The sequence below is a fragment of the Cherax quadricarinatus genome, chromosome 1 (assembly GCF_038502225.1).
Source record: "Cherax quadricarinatus isolate ZL_2023a chromosome 1, ASM3850222v1, whole genome shotgun sequence".
NCBI lineage: Eukaryota > Metazoa > Arthropoda > Malacostraca > Decapoda > Parastacidae > Cherax > Cherax quadricarinatus.
In genome coordinates this window covers 94,641,160-94,655,822 of record NC_091292.1, presented here as the reverse complement: position 1 = coordinate 94,655,822, position 14,663 = coordinate 94,641,160, and the positions used below count along the sequence as shown (strand labels likewise).

The 14,663-nt window shown below is 41.3% G+C and overlaps 2 protein-coding genes across 8 annotated transcripts in view; one reads left to right on the top strand and one right to left on the bottom strand.

The window, feature by feature from the left end:
- LOC128689855 (uncharacterized) overlaps window positions 1–14,663 on the top strand; it is a 483,205-nt gene that overhangs the window by 282,898 nt on the left and 185,644 nt on the right. The window lies entirely within an intron of this gene.
- Window positions 11,426–14,663, bottom strand: part of LOC128689879 (uncharacterized) — a 28,762-nt gene continuing 25,524 nt past the window's right edge. For both annotated transcript variants that reach the window (XM_070084473.1, XM_070084476.1), the window contains one exon: window positions 11,426–12,801. In XM_070084473.1, coding sequence (XP_069940574.1) covers window positions 12,783–12,801 — 19 coding nt within the window. In that variant the 3' untranslated portion in view covers window positions 11,426–12,782. The remainder of the gene's footprint in view (window positions 12,802–14,663) is intronic.

The window sequence follows — 14,663 nt, the reverse complement described above, 5'->3', positions numbered from 1 at the left end:
GAGGTGCTGCCCTGGGAGACAGTAATGGTGAAGCTGGAGGTGCTGTCCTGGGAGACAGTAATGGTGAAGCTGGAGGTGCTGTCCTGGGAGACAGAAATGGTGAAGCTGGAGGTGCTGTCCTGGGAGACAGTAATGGTGAAGCTGGAGATGCTATCCTGGGAGACAGTAATGGTGAAGTTGGAGATGCTGTCCTGGGAGACAGTAATGGTGAAGCTGGAGGTGCTGTCCTGGGAGACAGTAATGGTGAAGCTGGAGATTTTGTCCAGGTAGTCGGGAATTATACGCAGGAAGGAATGCATATAAATGACCTCATAGGGGACAGGAGCCGTAGTGGGGAAACAAGTGTAGTCAAAGATAAGATAAAACCAATATTGCAAACAAGAAATACAACAGGAAATAGCAAACAAGAGGACTCCACTAGCAATAGTGAGGATATATTACCAAAAACAACTGGTGGGAGCTCCATTGTTGGTGCTAGGGAAGATAGGAATAAGACAGGTAAACATGCGTAGGGAGACAGTGGTCAGAGAAATAGCAAACATCGAACTTAAGCTAAAGGAATCTTATAGGAGTCAGGAATCGCGGGAAGAACTAAAAGCCATAAATGAAATCGAAAGAAACCCAAAGTATTTCTTCTCCTATGCCAAATCAAAGTCGAGAACAACGTTCAGTATTGGGCCCTTACTTAAACAAGATGGGTCCTACACAGATGACAGCAAGGAAATGAGTGAGCTACTCAAGTCCCAATATGACTCAGTTTTTAGCAAGCCACTAACCAGACTGAGAGTCGAAGATCAAATTGAATTTTTTATGAGAGAGCCACAGAATTTGGTTAACACAAGCCTATCTGATGTTATCCTGACGCCAAATGACTTCGAACAGGCGATAAATGACATGCCCATGCACTCTGCTCCAGGGCCAGACTCATGGAACTCCGTGCTCATCAAGAACTGCAAGAAGCCCCTATCACGAGCCTTTACCATCCTATGGAGAGGGAGCATGGACACGGGGGTCGTCCCACAGTTACTAAAAACAACAGACATAGCCCCACTCCACAAAGGGGGCAGTAAAGCAACAGCAAAGAACTACAGACCGATAGCACTAACATCCCATATCATAAAAATCTTTGAAAGAGTCCTAAGAAGCAAGATCACCACCCATCTAGAAACCCATCAGTCACACAACCCAGGGCAACATGGGTTTAGAACAGGTCGCTCCTGTCTGTCTCAACTATTGGATCACTACGACAAGGTCCTATATGCATTAGAAGACAAAAAGAATGCAGATGTAATATATACAGACTTTGCAAAAGCCTTCGACAAGTGTGACCATGGCGTAATAGCGCACAAAATGCGTGCTAAAGGAATAAAGGAAAAGTCGGTCGATGGATCTATAATTTCCTCACTAACAGAACACAGAGAGTAGTAGTCAACAGAGTAAAGTCCGAGGCAGCCACGGTGAAAAGCTCTGTTCCACAAGGCACAGTACTCGCTCCCATCTTGTTCCTCATCCTCATATCTGACATAGACAAGGATGTCAGCCACAGCACCGTGTCTTCCTTTGCAGATGACACCCGAATCTGCATGACAGTGTCTTCCATTGCAGACACTGCAAGGCTCCAGGCGGACATCAACCAAATCTTTCAGTGGGCTGCAGAAAACAATATGAAGTTCAACGATGAGAAATTTCAATTACTCAGATATGGTAAACACGAGGAAATTAAATCTTCATCAGAGTACAAAACAAATTCTGGCCACAAAATAGAGCGAAACACCAACGTCAAAGACCTGGGAGTGATCATGTCGGAGGATCTCACCTTCAAGGACCATAATATTGTATCGATCGCATCTGCTAGAAAAATGACAGGATGGATAATGAGAACCTTCAAAACGAGGGATGCCAAGCCCATGATGACACTCTTCAGGTCACTTGTTCTATCTAGGCTGGAATATTGCTGCACACTAACAGCACCTTTCAAGGCAGGTGAAATTGCTGACCTAGAAAATGTACAGAGAACCTTCACGGCGCGCATAACGGAGATAAAGCACCTCAATTACTGGGAGCGCTTGAGGTTCCTGAACCTGTATTCCCTGGAACGCAGGCGGGAGAGATACATGATTATATACACCTGGAAAATCCTAGAGGGACTAGTACCGAACTTGCATACGAAAATCACTCACTACGAAAGCAAAAGACTTGGCAGACGATGCAACATCCCCCCAGTGAAAAGCAGGGGTGTCACTAGCACGTTAAGAGACCATACAATAAGTGTCAGGGGCCCGAGACTGTTCAACTGCCTCCCAGCATACACAAGGGGGAAGACCCCTGGCAGTCTTCAAGCTGGCACTGGACAAGCACCTAAAGTCGGTTTCTGATCAGCCGGGCTGTGGCTCGTACGTTGGTTTGCGTGCAGCCAGCAGTAACAGCCTGGTTGATCAAGCTCTGATCCACCAGGAGGCCTGGTCACAGACCGGGCCGCGGGGGCGTTGACCCCCGGAACTCTCTCCAGGTAAACTCCAGGTAATATATATATATATATATAATTTATATATATAATTATGTTGTAATCAACAACTGTCAATTAATAACAGAAGGGTGTACGATGGGCTCGAACCGAGGTCCGTAAATTGAATTCGACGCTCTTTCCATCTCGGTTAACCCGGGCTTCTGATTGGAGGGATTCGGAACTAATACTTACTGTATTATACTCCATCAGAGGCACCAACTGTAACCCAACTGAACTCCTTCCTTCAGCCCAGGAGCTGTAACAGGTCTATTCTTACCCCCCGTCAAGGCCACATCGTGTATGGACTTAAATTGAGTTGCATTAAACAACTGTGTATATGCCGAGTGCCTCCTCTACCCACTCTTCTCTTTTTTTTTTTTTTCTTATTCGCCAGTACTCTCCCGGCCCGGGTCTTTTCCAAGTAGTGGTGACCCGGCCTTGGCTCCCTATCTGGGGAGTATCTCGAGACCTAAGTCTCCCATGAGAGGAGGTACAAGTACCCCCTCATCTTTGGGACCAAGTGTCCCCAGGCCCCGCCCTCACGGGGCTCGTAGGGAGAAGCTAGGCCTCTGGTCTGCCATCTGCCCCGCCCCAAAGGGGCTCGTGGGGATGGCAGTCTTATGAGCTGCAGGTGATAGCAAGCTCAGGCCTTCATTACTCTTGTCTTTATATTACCGTCCACCTGCTGAATTAAAATAAAATTGATTTATTTTCAGGTTCCCATTTGTGTTGGAATTTAATAATAATATTTTTTGTAATAATATTTATAGTAATATTTTTTATTTTTATTATTAAAATTAATTGCTAGACCTGTATGGGTAATACAGCATTCGTATCTGAATTAGTTTCAAGGATACAAATTATTCAAAATGTCTTTCAGGTCAGAGGAGTAACTTGTATATTTCAACCAGCAACATTTGCAAGCTATTCACAAAATGTTCTGTATGATTTAACACAATACCAAATCTGTTTAAATCGCATGAAGTTTGGAATCAGAATCAAATAACCTGGTCTTTTTCCTCAAGCATTTTTTTTCAACAGGTTTTTCAATAATGGATATAAACAGGTATAAAAAATTGTATGGGCTGTCAGTAAGCATAACACTCAACAGTCATCTAGTGATGTATACATATGTTACAAGTAATGGTGTATACATGTGTTACAGGCAGAAATTGTGATTCACATAAAACCGTGTTGTGACGAATACTTCATTGTGTGTTTAACACCCTGCTGTATGTTTAATTAACTCCCTGTCAGAACCATTGTAGAAGTCAAGATATCAATTATTGCGCTGCAGCTGTCTTACCTCTGAGGGTCCTGAACGTTTTTTTTTTTTTTACCAGGAGGTGAGTGAAGTTTGTATCATGTGATGTTATTACACTAAATCGGGTGAAGGAGGCCAGGCTAGGGACCTCAGACGCCCCTTAATATATATATATATATATATATATATATATATATATATATATATATATAATATATATATATATATATATATATATATATATATATATTTTTAAAAATATAGGGAAGTACCACCTCTATAGCTGGAATGGGGACCCTCATCCTCAGAGAAGACAATAAACGTACCTCAGGGAAAACTCAAGGTTCTCCCCGGAGCTGTTTGAATATTTTCTTCTCCTACCACCCCCTATATTTATATTCTAAGTGAACATTTATTAATAAACAAAATACATTTACAGAAAAAAACATAAACATGAATACAATGGCACAATGTATCAAAGATGATGAATTTCCTCCAGCTCCTCCGAGGCTGGACGTGAACCAAGTATGCAGCAAGCATTTCCCCTCTGGATGGCGACGCTGAGGCGCTGGAACATGAAAGTGGCTGCCCTTGGGTCCCTGGTGGTGTCGATGAGTCTGGAACCCAATTCTTTAAGGAAACGTGTGGCATTTTTTCCCAATGATCCCAAGGTCTCTGATCCCACTGGGACAAATTGATACTGTTGGCTAATGTCCCTGTACTTGCTGATCTTGTACTCCTCCCTGTGGTCAGCAGCTCCTCCCTGTCGCCCCACACTGTGATGGATATAGGTTTCAGCCAGTGTGGACACACAGGTATAGTCCCATGCTAAGAGCTTGCCGTTCTTCCAAGGATAGATGGTGATCCCGTCGGAGCGGTTTGCTGGGTTGTGGGTATTGTTTGCTGCAAGTGATCGTGGCTCCCTCTCGGCAGGGCATCCAGCTGTAGCAAGGGTTCTCTTAATGATGTCGTTGACCTCATTGTGTCTTGCATGCCAGCCCTTGGTTTTGGAACAGTTAAGACCATGTAGACCGTATTGGTCTGCTTGCACTTCGCCGCAAATACACATATATTCTGTGTGAATTGGGGCAGCAAGGCGCAGAGCCACTGCAATACGGAGGGTCTTAGGGTCGAGTCGCGTTCCCATTGCCGATATGGGAACTGTTTGGAGGAAGTCCCCGGAGTGATGTGCACTCACAGCCTGGAGACGGGCAATCTCCCTATCTGATGTTGCAGCCCTGAGCATGTTGGCAAGCACCTTTTCAGCAATTGGGCTATCCCAGCTTGACTGTTTGTGAGCCAGTGCTGCACTAGGGTTTGGTGCTGGAGCAGCAAGAGTCTCCCATTCGGTGATGGCACTGACATAGCTAGGGTCTTCTATTCCTGCTGAGTCACTGAGGGTGTCAGGAAGAATTTGTCTTATCAACTCGTTTGATGCAATGGAAGAGGATAGGAAAGCTGGTAGAGCAATCTGGGAGGATCTGCGTACTCCTAGCCCTCCAAGCCTGACCGGAAGTGAGGCTTGCAACCACTGTCCATCGTCAAGGGAAAGATTCAATACACTCTCTAGCATGGCCTTCAGGAGAGAGTCATATTCCTTGAGTTTTGGACTGCTGAAGGCTGGGGAGCATCTCAGAAAATAGGTAAGTTTTGGGGTTGACAGGCACCTGGTGAGTAGGTAGAAGGCATCGTGTGTGTCAATGTCTTTCATCCTGCTTTCCATCGTCCGGAGGTCTGAGACTTTTTTTCCTAGGATCAGATCGATGGCATTGGACCCAAGAGGAGCACCGAGGAGAGTGCTATTGGCTGGATCAATGGCTCGTGCTCCTGGTAAAACGGTACTAATATTCTGGATCAACTGTTGATTGGTAGAAACTATTTCACATTTGGTGGGGTTTAAAGAGAGTCCCAGGCTTTCTCCCATGTCTTTAATTTTACTGATGTCCTCCAGGAGAGATTCTGTTGTGCCAGCTAGGGTACCGTCGTCCAGGAACCAGATATTGAGCTCGCTGGAGAGTGCCTCCGTGACTTCCTTGATGACCAAACAAAATAGAAAGGGGGCGAGAGGGTCCCCCTGTTGCACGCCCTCACACGAGTCAATTTCATGGTCCCCAAACAATAGTTTGGAAGTCACACTATAACACGATTCTATGAAGGGATAAAGGGAAGGGAAGTTTCTATAAACTGCTTGGAGAGCAGCATCCCTTCTGACTGAGTTGAAAGCATTGGCAAAGTCCAATTTGACCAAGGCTTTTTCATAGGACATGTTTTTGATATATACTCGTGCTGCGTGGGCAGCTGCTTCACAGCCCTGTTGAACGCCGAAACCGAGCTGAGTTGGTTTCAGCATTGCAGCAGCCTCTTGACTCACCCTTCTTACTGCAGCCTTGGCGACTAGGCGCCGAAGGGTGTTACCCACTGCAATGGGCCTGATTCCGCCATCCTTTTTCCGGAGGGCACACAATGAGGCACCAAAGAAAAAGGGTCTGGTGGCCTCTGGGACACCGCCAGCCAGGCACAGGTTGGAAAATTTGGTGAGTTCAGACAGCAGCCTCTCTGAAACCTCACCAAGTGCTGGATTGAGTATTTGTTTTAAGTGTTGAGGCCTTAAACCGGTGAAACCTCCTGCTGAACCCTGTGGAAATGACATAGCAGCTTTATACACATCAGCATCCTGTAAGGTTAGATGTTCTTCGCCTGCTGCAATGTCAGGGAGGTCAATGTTGGTACTGGGAGCCCTGGGTGGATGTTTGTCCTTCAGAGCTTGCGCCGTGCTGACGTCCTTGGGAGCGATGGTATCCTCACTGGTTATAAGTCTCAAGGCTCCAATAGTATTACCCTCTTCTATTTTTTTGCTAATTTGGGCTCTGATTTTTGAGGTGTCGGGTGTCCTGTTGTTGGCATTTGCCCGGCGGGTGTTTGTCGCCCTAGGGGGGAGACGGACGAGGTTGTCATCCCTTGGGAATGCATTTATTGCCCTAATAACATGTGTTGCTAGTGACTTGTCCCTCCTTGGTGGGACAGCCAAACAGGCATTGCCAAAAAGCAGCAAGTTATGCCAGGAGCTGTTGTTTGAAGGAGCATCGTTGACTTTCTTCAGAAGGTCAGTGAATTTGCTAGCAGCTTGAGGGCGAGCTGCTTTGGGGATGTGTGTCAGAGTCCTGGTGGATGTTAATATATATATATATATATATATATATATATATATATATATATATATATATATATATATATATATATAATTTCGTGCCGAATATGTAAAACTTGCAATTTTGGTTTAAATAGCAACGTTCTTCTCGCCGAATAAGGCAAGCGAAAATTTGTGCTTGCAATAATTTCGCAAACATCATTCTGTAGGATTAAAAGGTAAAGTATCTAATGCGAAGTGCAAGTTGTCACATACTTTTTGCTGGTGACACTGTGCTTTTGGAAGATTCTCAAGAAAAGTTGCAAAGGGTTGGTGGACGAGTTTAGTAGGGTACTAAACTACTATGGGAGGAAATTGTTAGGGCCACAAGGCACGATAATGTAGTAATTCTAGGAGACTTTAACTTTAGTCATATTGATTGGAATTTCTTGACTGGGAATTTAGAATCATACGATTTCTTAGAAGTAGTTCAGGATTGTTTTTTGAAGCAGTTTGTGACAGAACCTACAAGGGGTAATAACCTGCTTGACTTAGTTCTGGCAAACAATGAATCCCATGTTAATAATTTAGAAGTTTCAGAGGAACTGGGTGCTAGCGACCACAAATCAATTACATTTAGAATTGAATGGAAGTATGATAGTAGGGATAACTCAGTAACAGTCCCAGATTTTCGCTTAGCAGATTACGATGGGCTTAGAGAACACTTATCTGTTGACTGGGGTAACGAAGAGAGCTATCAATATGACAGTTTTCTGAACACAATACATGCTGCTCAAAGAACGTTTATCCCTTATAAGGAAATTAGATCAAATAGAAATGACCCAAAATGGATGAATAATAGGCTGAAATATCTACTAGGGCATAAGAAAGGAATTTATAGGAGTATCAAAAGAGGCGAGGGTCATCTTATAAATCAGTATATTGACATTAAGAGGGACATTAAAAAGGGGATAAGAAAAGCTAAAAGGGACTATGAAATTAAAGTTGCTAGGGATTCTAAAACTAACCCAAAAAGTTTTTTCCAGGTCTATAGAACAAAAGTCAGAGATAAGATAGGTCCCCTTAAAGATAACTATGGGCATCTTACTGACAAAGAGAATGAAATGTGCTCGATTTTAAATAATTATTTTCTCTCGGTTTTTACACAGGAAGACACTAATAATATTCCGGTAATTAATTTTTATAGTGGATCAGAAGAAGATAAATTATGTAACATCACAGTCACTAGTGAAATGGTTGTGAAGCAGATAGACAGACTGAAGCAAAATAAGTCACCGGGTCCTGATGAGGTTTTTTCAAGGGTTCTAAAGGAATGCAAAATGGAAGTCTGTGAACCATTAACTAATATTTTTAATTTATCTCTTCAAACAGGTGTAGTGTCTGATATGTGGAAGATGGCTAATGTAATTCCTATTTTTAAAACAGGGGACAAGTCGTTACCGTCAAATTACCGCCCAATAAGCCTGACCTCAATTGTAGGCAAATTACTAGAGTCAATTATAGCTGAGATTATAAGAAGCCATCTCGATAAGCATAGCTTGATTAATGATACTCAGCATGGATTCACAAGAGGCCGGTCTTGTCTAACTAATTTATTAACTTTCTTCAGTAAAGCTTTTGAGGCTGTTGACCACGATAAAGAATTTGATATTATTTACTTAGATTTTAGTAAGGCATTTGATAGAGTTCCGCACCAAAGACTGTTGAAGAAAGTAGCAGCTCATGGCATTGGGGGAAGGGTGCTCTCGTGGATCGAATCATGGCTCACAGACAGGAAGCAAAGAGTGTCCATAAATGGGGTTAAATCCGAGTGGGGATCAGTAACAAGTGGCGTTCCACAGGGATCAGTCTTGGGCCCGTTGTTGTTTATAATATATATCAATGATCTTGATGAAGGAATTACTAGTGATATGAGCAAATTCGCCGATGACACGAAGATAGGTAGGATAATTGATTCAAACGTAGATGTTAGGGAACTTCAGGAGGATTTAGACAAACTCTACTCTTGGTCAGAAAAGTGGCAGATGCAGTTCAATGTAGATAAATGCAAGGTTCTGAAGCTCGGGAGTGTCCATAACCCTAGCACTTATAAGTTAAATAATGTAGAACTTAACCATACAGATTGCGAAAAGGACTTGGGGGTTATGGTAAGCAGCAACCTTAAACCAAGACAGCAATGCCTAAGCGTACGTAATAAGGCAAATAGATTACTGGGATTTATATCAAGAAGTGTAAGCAACAGAAGTCCAGAGGTCATACTGCAGCTTTATACATCATTAGTAAGGCCTCACCTAGATTATGCAGCTCAATTCTGGTCGCCATATTACAGAATGGACATAAATTCGTTAGAAAACATTCAGCGTAGGATGACTAAATTAATACATAGCATTAGAAATCTTCCTTATGAAGAAAGATTGAAGACTCTTAAGTTACATTCACTTGTTAGACGAAGAATGAGGGGAGACCTGATCGAAGTGTATAAGTGGAAGATAGGTATTAATAAAGGGGATATTAACAAGGTCTTGAGGATATCTCTCCAAGAGAGAACCCGCAGTAATGGATTTAAATTAGATAAGTTTAGATTTAGAAAGGACATAGGAAAGTATTGGTTTGGAAATAGGGTAGTAGATGAGTGGAACAGTCTACCTAGTTGGGTTATTGAGGCTAGGACTTTGGGTAGTTTCAAATTTAGGTTGGATAAATACATGAGTGGGATGGGTTGGATTTGAGTGGGACTTGCACATCAGAGCTTATTTCTTGGGTAGCATTGAAAATTGGGTAGGTCAAATGTTTGTTAGTGGGATGAATTGTAAAGGACCTGCCTAGTATGGGCCAACAGGCCTGCTGCAGTGTTCCTCCTTTCTTATGTTCTTATGTAAATGAAGGAAATTAAAACTGAACATAGGGAAGAGTAAGGTGATGAGGATAACAAAAACTTTAGGTAATGAAAGATCGGATACCAGACTCGAATGAGGGAGTATGGAGGAAGTGAATGTATTCAGATATTTGGAAGTGTACTTGTCAGCAAATGGATCTATGAACAACGAGGTGAATCATAGAATTGAAGAGGGGAAAATGGTGAGTGGTGCACTGAGGAGTCTATGGGGAGAAAGAACATTATCCATGATAAATTAGACATATGTGCAACACTTGGGTATCTTTATTAAGGAAACATCCTGGGATCTTAATACAGGGAATTCTTCACTTGCCTAACCCTTGGGCACGACCTACTTCCACATTGGACAAATGTGACACCACCTACGACTGCTGCTCCTCTCCTGCCTACGGTATATAAGCTGCTACTTCGCACATTTGCTGTATTCTTTTCAAGATTGATGGACTGACCACATCGCTCAAGGCTGAGGGACTGATTACCTCACACTCCTCCTGTTCTTCCCCGTTCTCTTTTGTTATGGACTGATAAAGCCATTGTGTGGCGAAACGTTTCCTTAATAAAGATACCCAAGTGTTGCACATGTATCTAATTTATCAACTTGTCGGTTCTCTGAACCATTCATCAACATTATCCATGAAAGCAAAGAGAAGAATGTTTGAGAGTATAGTTATACCAACGCTCTTATATGGGTGTGAAGCATGGGTGGTGAATGTTGCCAGAAGTCTGCAGGCAGTGAAGATGTCGTGTCTGAGGGCAATGTGTGGTGTGAATATAATGCAGAGAATCCATAGTTTGAAAATTAGGTGTGGGGTTACTAAAAGTGTTATCCAGAGGGCTGAAGAGGGGTTGTTGAGGTGGCTTGGACATTTAGAAAGGATGGAACGAAGTAGAATGACTTGGATAGCATATGAATCTGTTGTGGAAGGAAAGCTGGATAGGAGGTCGGTCTAGGAATGGTTGGAGGGAGGGGGTGAAAGAGGTTTTAATGTTCTTCGGGCTTGGACTTACAGCAAGCGTGCGTGAACGTGTTAGATAGGAGCGAGTGGAGAGAAATGGTTTTTGTGACTTGACGTGCTGTTGGAGTGTGAGCAAAGGAATGTGCTGGAGTGTAAGGAAGCCTGTGAACCATTGGGGAAGAGGTTGGAACATTTCTGAAGCGGCAGACGAGAGAATTCGTTATGTGAATGTAGGTGAGGATGTTCCAAATAGAAGCGTGTAGCAATATATAAAACTAAGTGTAATTTACCAGTCCTGGTGATATTCATGTGTATAATTAAATATAGGAGGTTTAGGTATTGGAATCCATGCCTATGGTTTTGTATTTTTTTTAGGATAAGATACTGAAAAATAATAGTGATGTTAACTAGTGTATAATGTAAGGTTTACTGGGAATATAGGGCTAGAGTTTTTCATTTCTCCTCTTATGGTTATTACTGGAAAGTGCACAGTTGATAACTAATTCCCCTAAATAATTGTATTAATATTGAGAGGTGGCAGAGTTATATAATCATTATTGACACTGAAGAGTATTTAATGATGTATGAGTAATTAATGGCATCATTATTGTATGGATATTATGGTGGATAGGAATTCAAATGATTGAATACAGGATTATTTTTAATATTTGGTGACTTTATTATGTATAAACCTTATGATTATTAGCAACCAACAGATATTCCCTCATTTTTACCCGGAGGGAATTTCTGGGGTCAACGCCCCCGCGGCCCGGTCCATCACCAGGCCTCCCAGTTACTGACTATTTGGTAACAGCTCATTCAAGTCAGAGATGCTAGAGTTTGTCAAGGCCAATCTCAGTATAAACTAGTTTAGGAAGAGAGCTAAAAAGTACACGTTGATTGAAGGTACAGAGAGGGAGGAAAGCGACTTTCTTGTATTGTTACATGTAACATTCGTGCAACTCTCTTATGTTCAGCTGGTAATTTTTCTTTTCAATGATCGTGTAATTAATTTTTATGTGTCTCACTTAATTTTGCTTATTCTTAATCTGATTCATTTTCACGTATTTGATTTACTCAATTTATTTTCTATATAGTTAATTATCATTGCTGTTTTTACTGTATCTAGTAGGTTATTAAAGCGTAAAAAGGCAAAATACCGTGACTGGAACAATGCACAACCCGCACACACGAGAATGAAACTTATGACGACGTTTCGGTCCGACTTGGATCATTAGTTACCAAATCGGACCGAAACGTCGTCATAAGTTTGTATCGTATGTGAGGGGTTATTAGTCTAATAGGCTATTACTTAGCTGTTACAAGGATCTCAATAGCAATAAGTCACTTTTGACTTTGAGGTTATCCTATGTATTTTGGCACATATTACCATGTAACACAATTATAATTCATCCAAAATTGTGTAACTGTACCTAAATACACTTACCAGTGAATTACACTACAAAATCTCACAAATAACCCGCACATAGAAGAGAGGAAATGGTCCAAGTCGAAGCGAAGTTTCGCTCCGACTTGGACCATTTACACCATGTCATAAGCTCCTCTCTTCTATGTGCGGGTTATTTGTGTATCGTTCCAGTCACGGTATTTTACCTTTTTTGTTATTTACAAAATCTCAGCTGAAGCATCTTTATAAGGGGTGCAAATGCCACAAAACACTGCACAATAATTTCAAGCGAAACAGTAAAACAATAAAGGTGAGAGGCAAAACAAATCCAGTAATAAATTTTCTACCTCCCATCACAAAAAGTGAAGCAAACATGTATCACAAATTATATACTGATGCACACATTTTAGTCTAAAGGCTCTTGATATTTTCATGCTGGTTCAAAATAACTAGCATAGTGAATAGAAACAATGTGCCTCATTATCGGGGAAAATTTTGTGCTTCGTATCGTATCTGCGACATCTGGCTGGTTTATGCTATAAATAATAGTGAGGTGGGTCTTGTGGTTCATTCTGTATCTGATAAGACTCCTTTGAGAACGCCATTAGGGATGCAGTGAGCATCTGAAATAAAAAAAAATATATAAAGCGCATTTGCATTGATCAAACACTTGAAATGACAAACTGGCATGAATGAACACATCTGGTGAACAAACACTTGTAATGAACACCTGTAGCACACAAACACAGCAAGCACCTATGTGAACACTTTGTCTGACTTTTTTTGGTAATCCTAGGATCTCTACACATCTGCTGCTAAGTATGATAATCTGTGTAACTGTATTTGTGTATACCTGAATAAACTTATTTAACACTTCCCTTAAACGCTGAATCTAGAGTAGTGGTGAAGCTCGTACCTATGGGTAGGAACATCTTTGGCAGGGGTGCCACTCTCCCCACCGGGTGCCATTCTCCCCCATAGGGTGCCGTTCCCCCCCATAGGGTGCCGTTCTCCACTAAAGGATGCCATTTTCCCCACAGGGTGCTAAACTGATTTAAGAACCCAGTATCACCTTTGGTATAATGGAGATATTTCCTGTTTTGTCTGATTTTGCTAACACTTATGGCTAAAAACTCAGAACGAATTACGAATATGAACTCTGCAATATACATATAAAAAATGACGTAAAACAGCGTTAATAGGTTATTATTAGTAGCATAACAGGACAACAGTAAATTAATAATGTTGGGAAAAATATATGTTTAAAGCACTGTAAATCCAAGTGGGTCTAGTAAATTGTAAATAAATAAAAAATAAGACCCTTAGTAGAGAAACAGTTCAAATAAACACCTGGACGAAACACCTGCTTTAAATATGTGCACATACATAATACCTACTAAATGCTGACGCTCTAATAATACTTAAAATGCTATTATATTCCTAGGTAAGGGCTATTTAACTCTTCAGTACTGGACCATACCCTAAAAGGGCTCTTGATCAAAGGCATTGCAGCTACTTTCCCCCCTTATCTGGGTCAAACATTGAGTGAAGAATAAAAAGGACCAATACAGTGACAGGAACAACATACAAACATCCCACGTATGGGACACTGAACTTATGACGGCGTTTCGGTCCGATTTAGACCATTAACTGGCCACACTATAAGTCGGACCAAAACGTCGTTATAAGTTCATTTTCTTATGTGCGGGTTGTTAAATAATAATAATTAATAATAATAATCAAACACTGGGGCACATTCCGGTTTAACTACACTCCTATATTTATATAATTTAATTTTAACTTCATTATTACATATTATTATAGTCACAAAGAGTCAAACTCGTTCATTTGATCCAATAAATTATTCGGAAAAGTAAAATTCACAACTTTCATTTAATATAACTTCAAAAGCATTGTAAACTTTCAAAATAAAGTTTTATTTTTTCGTAAATTAGATTTTTTTTTTTTACTTTTATTATTAACTGGAATTTTCTTGACGCCAGTGAGGCTCTTGATTTATGGAAGCAAATCTGACGTTTGGTTCCTTGGATGCAACTTCACTGCTTCCCATTCCTCCCAGGAGCTTTATAACCCCTGAGGCTTTAGCACTTCCCATGAATGAAATGTGACTAGTACAGTGTGACTAGGATACTTTTTGTAAATAAGTATTTTGATACGATAATTTTTCTGGAAATATATTATAGTCAATATTTATATAGGTTACACACGCCGCAAGGTGTATGTCTGTCAGCGTATATGTTTACTTGAATCTCAATGACAATACTTAGAATGCTATTATATTCCTAGGTAAGGGCTATTTAACTATTCAGTACTGGGCCATACCCTAAAAGGGCTTTTGATGAAAGGCACTGGAGCTTCTCTCCCCCATTACCAGGATCTCCATGATTCTGGTAATGATCAGGTTACGTGATGTCTTAATGACCCTCGTGTAGTACTGTAGATAGGTTTTTAAACCAAATTAACT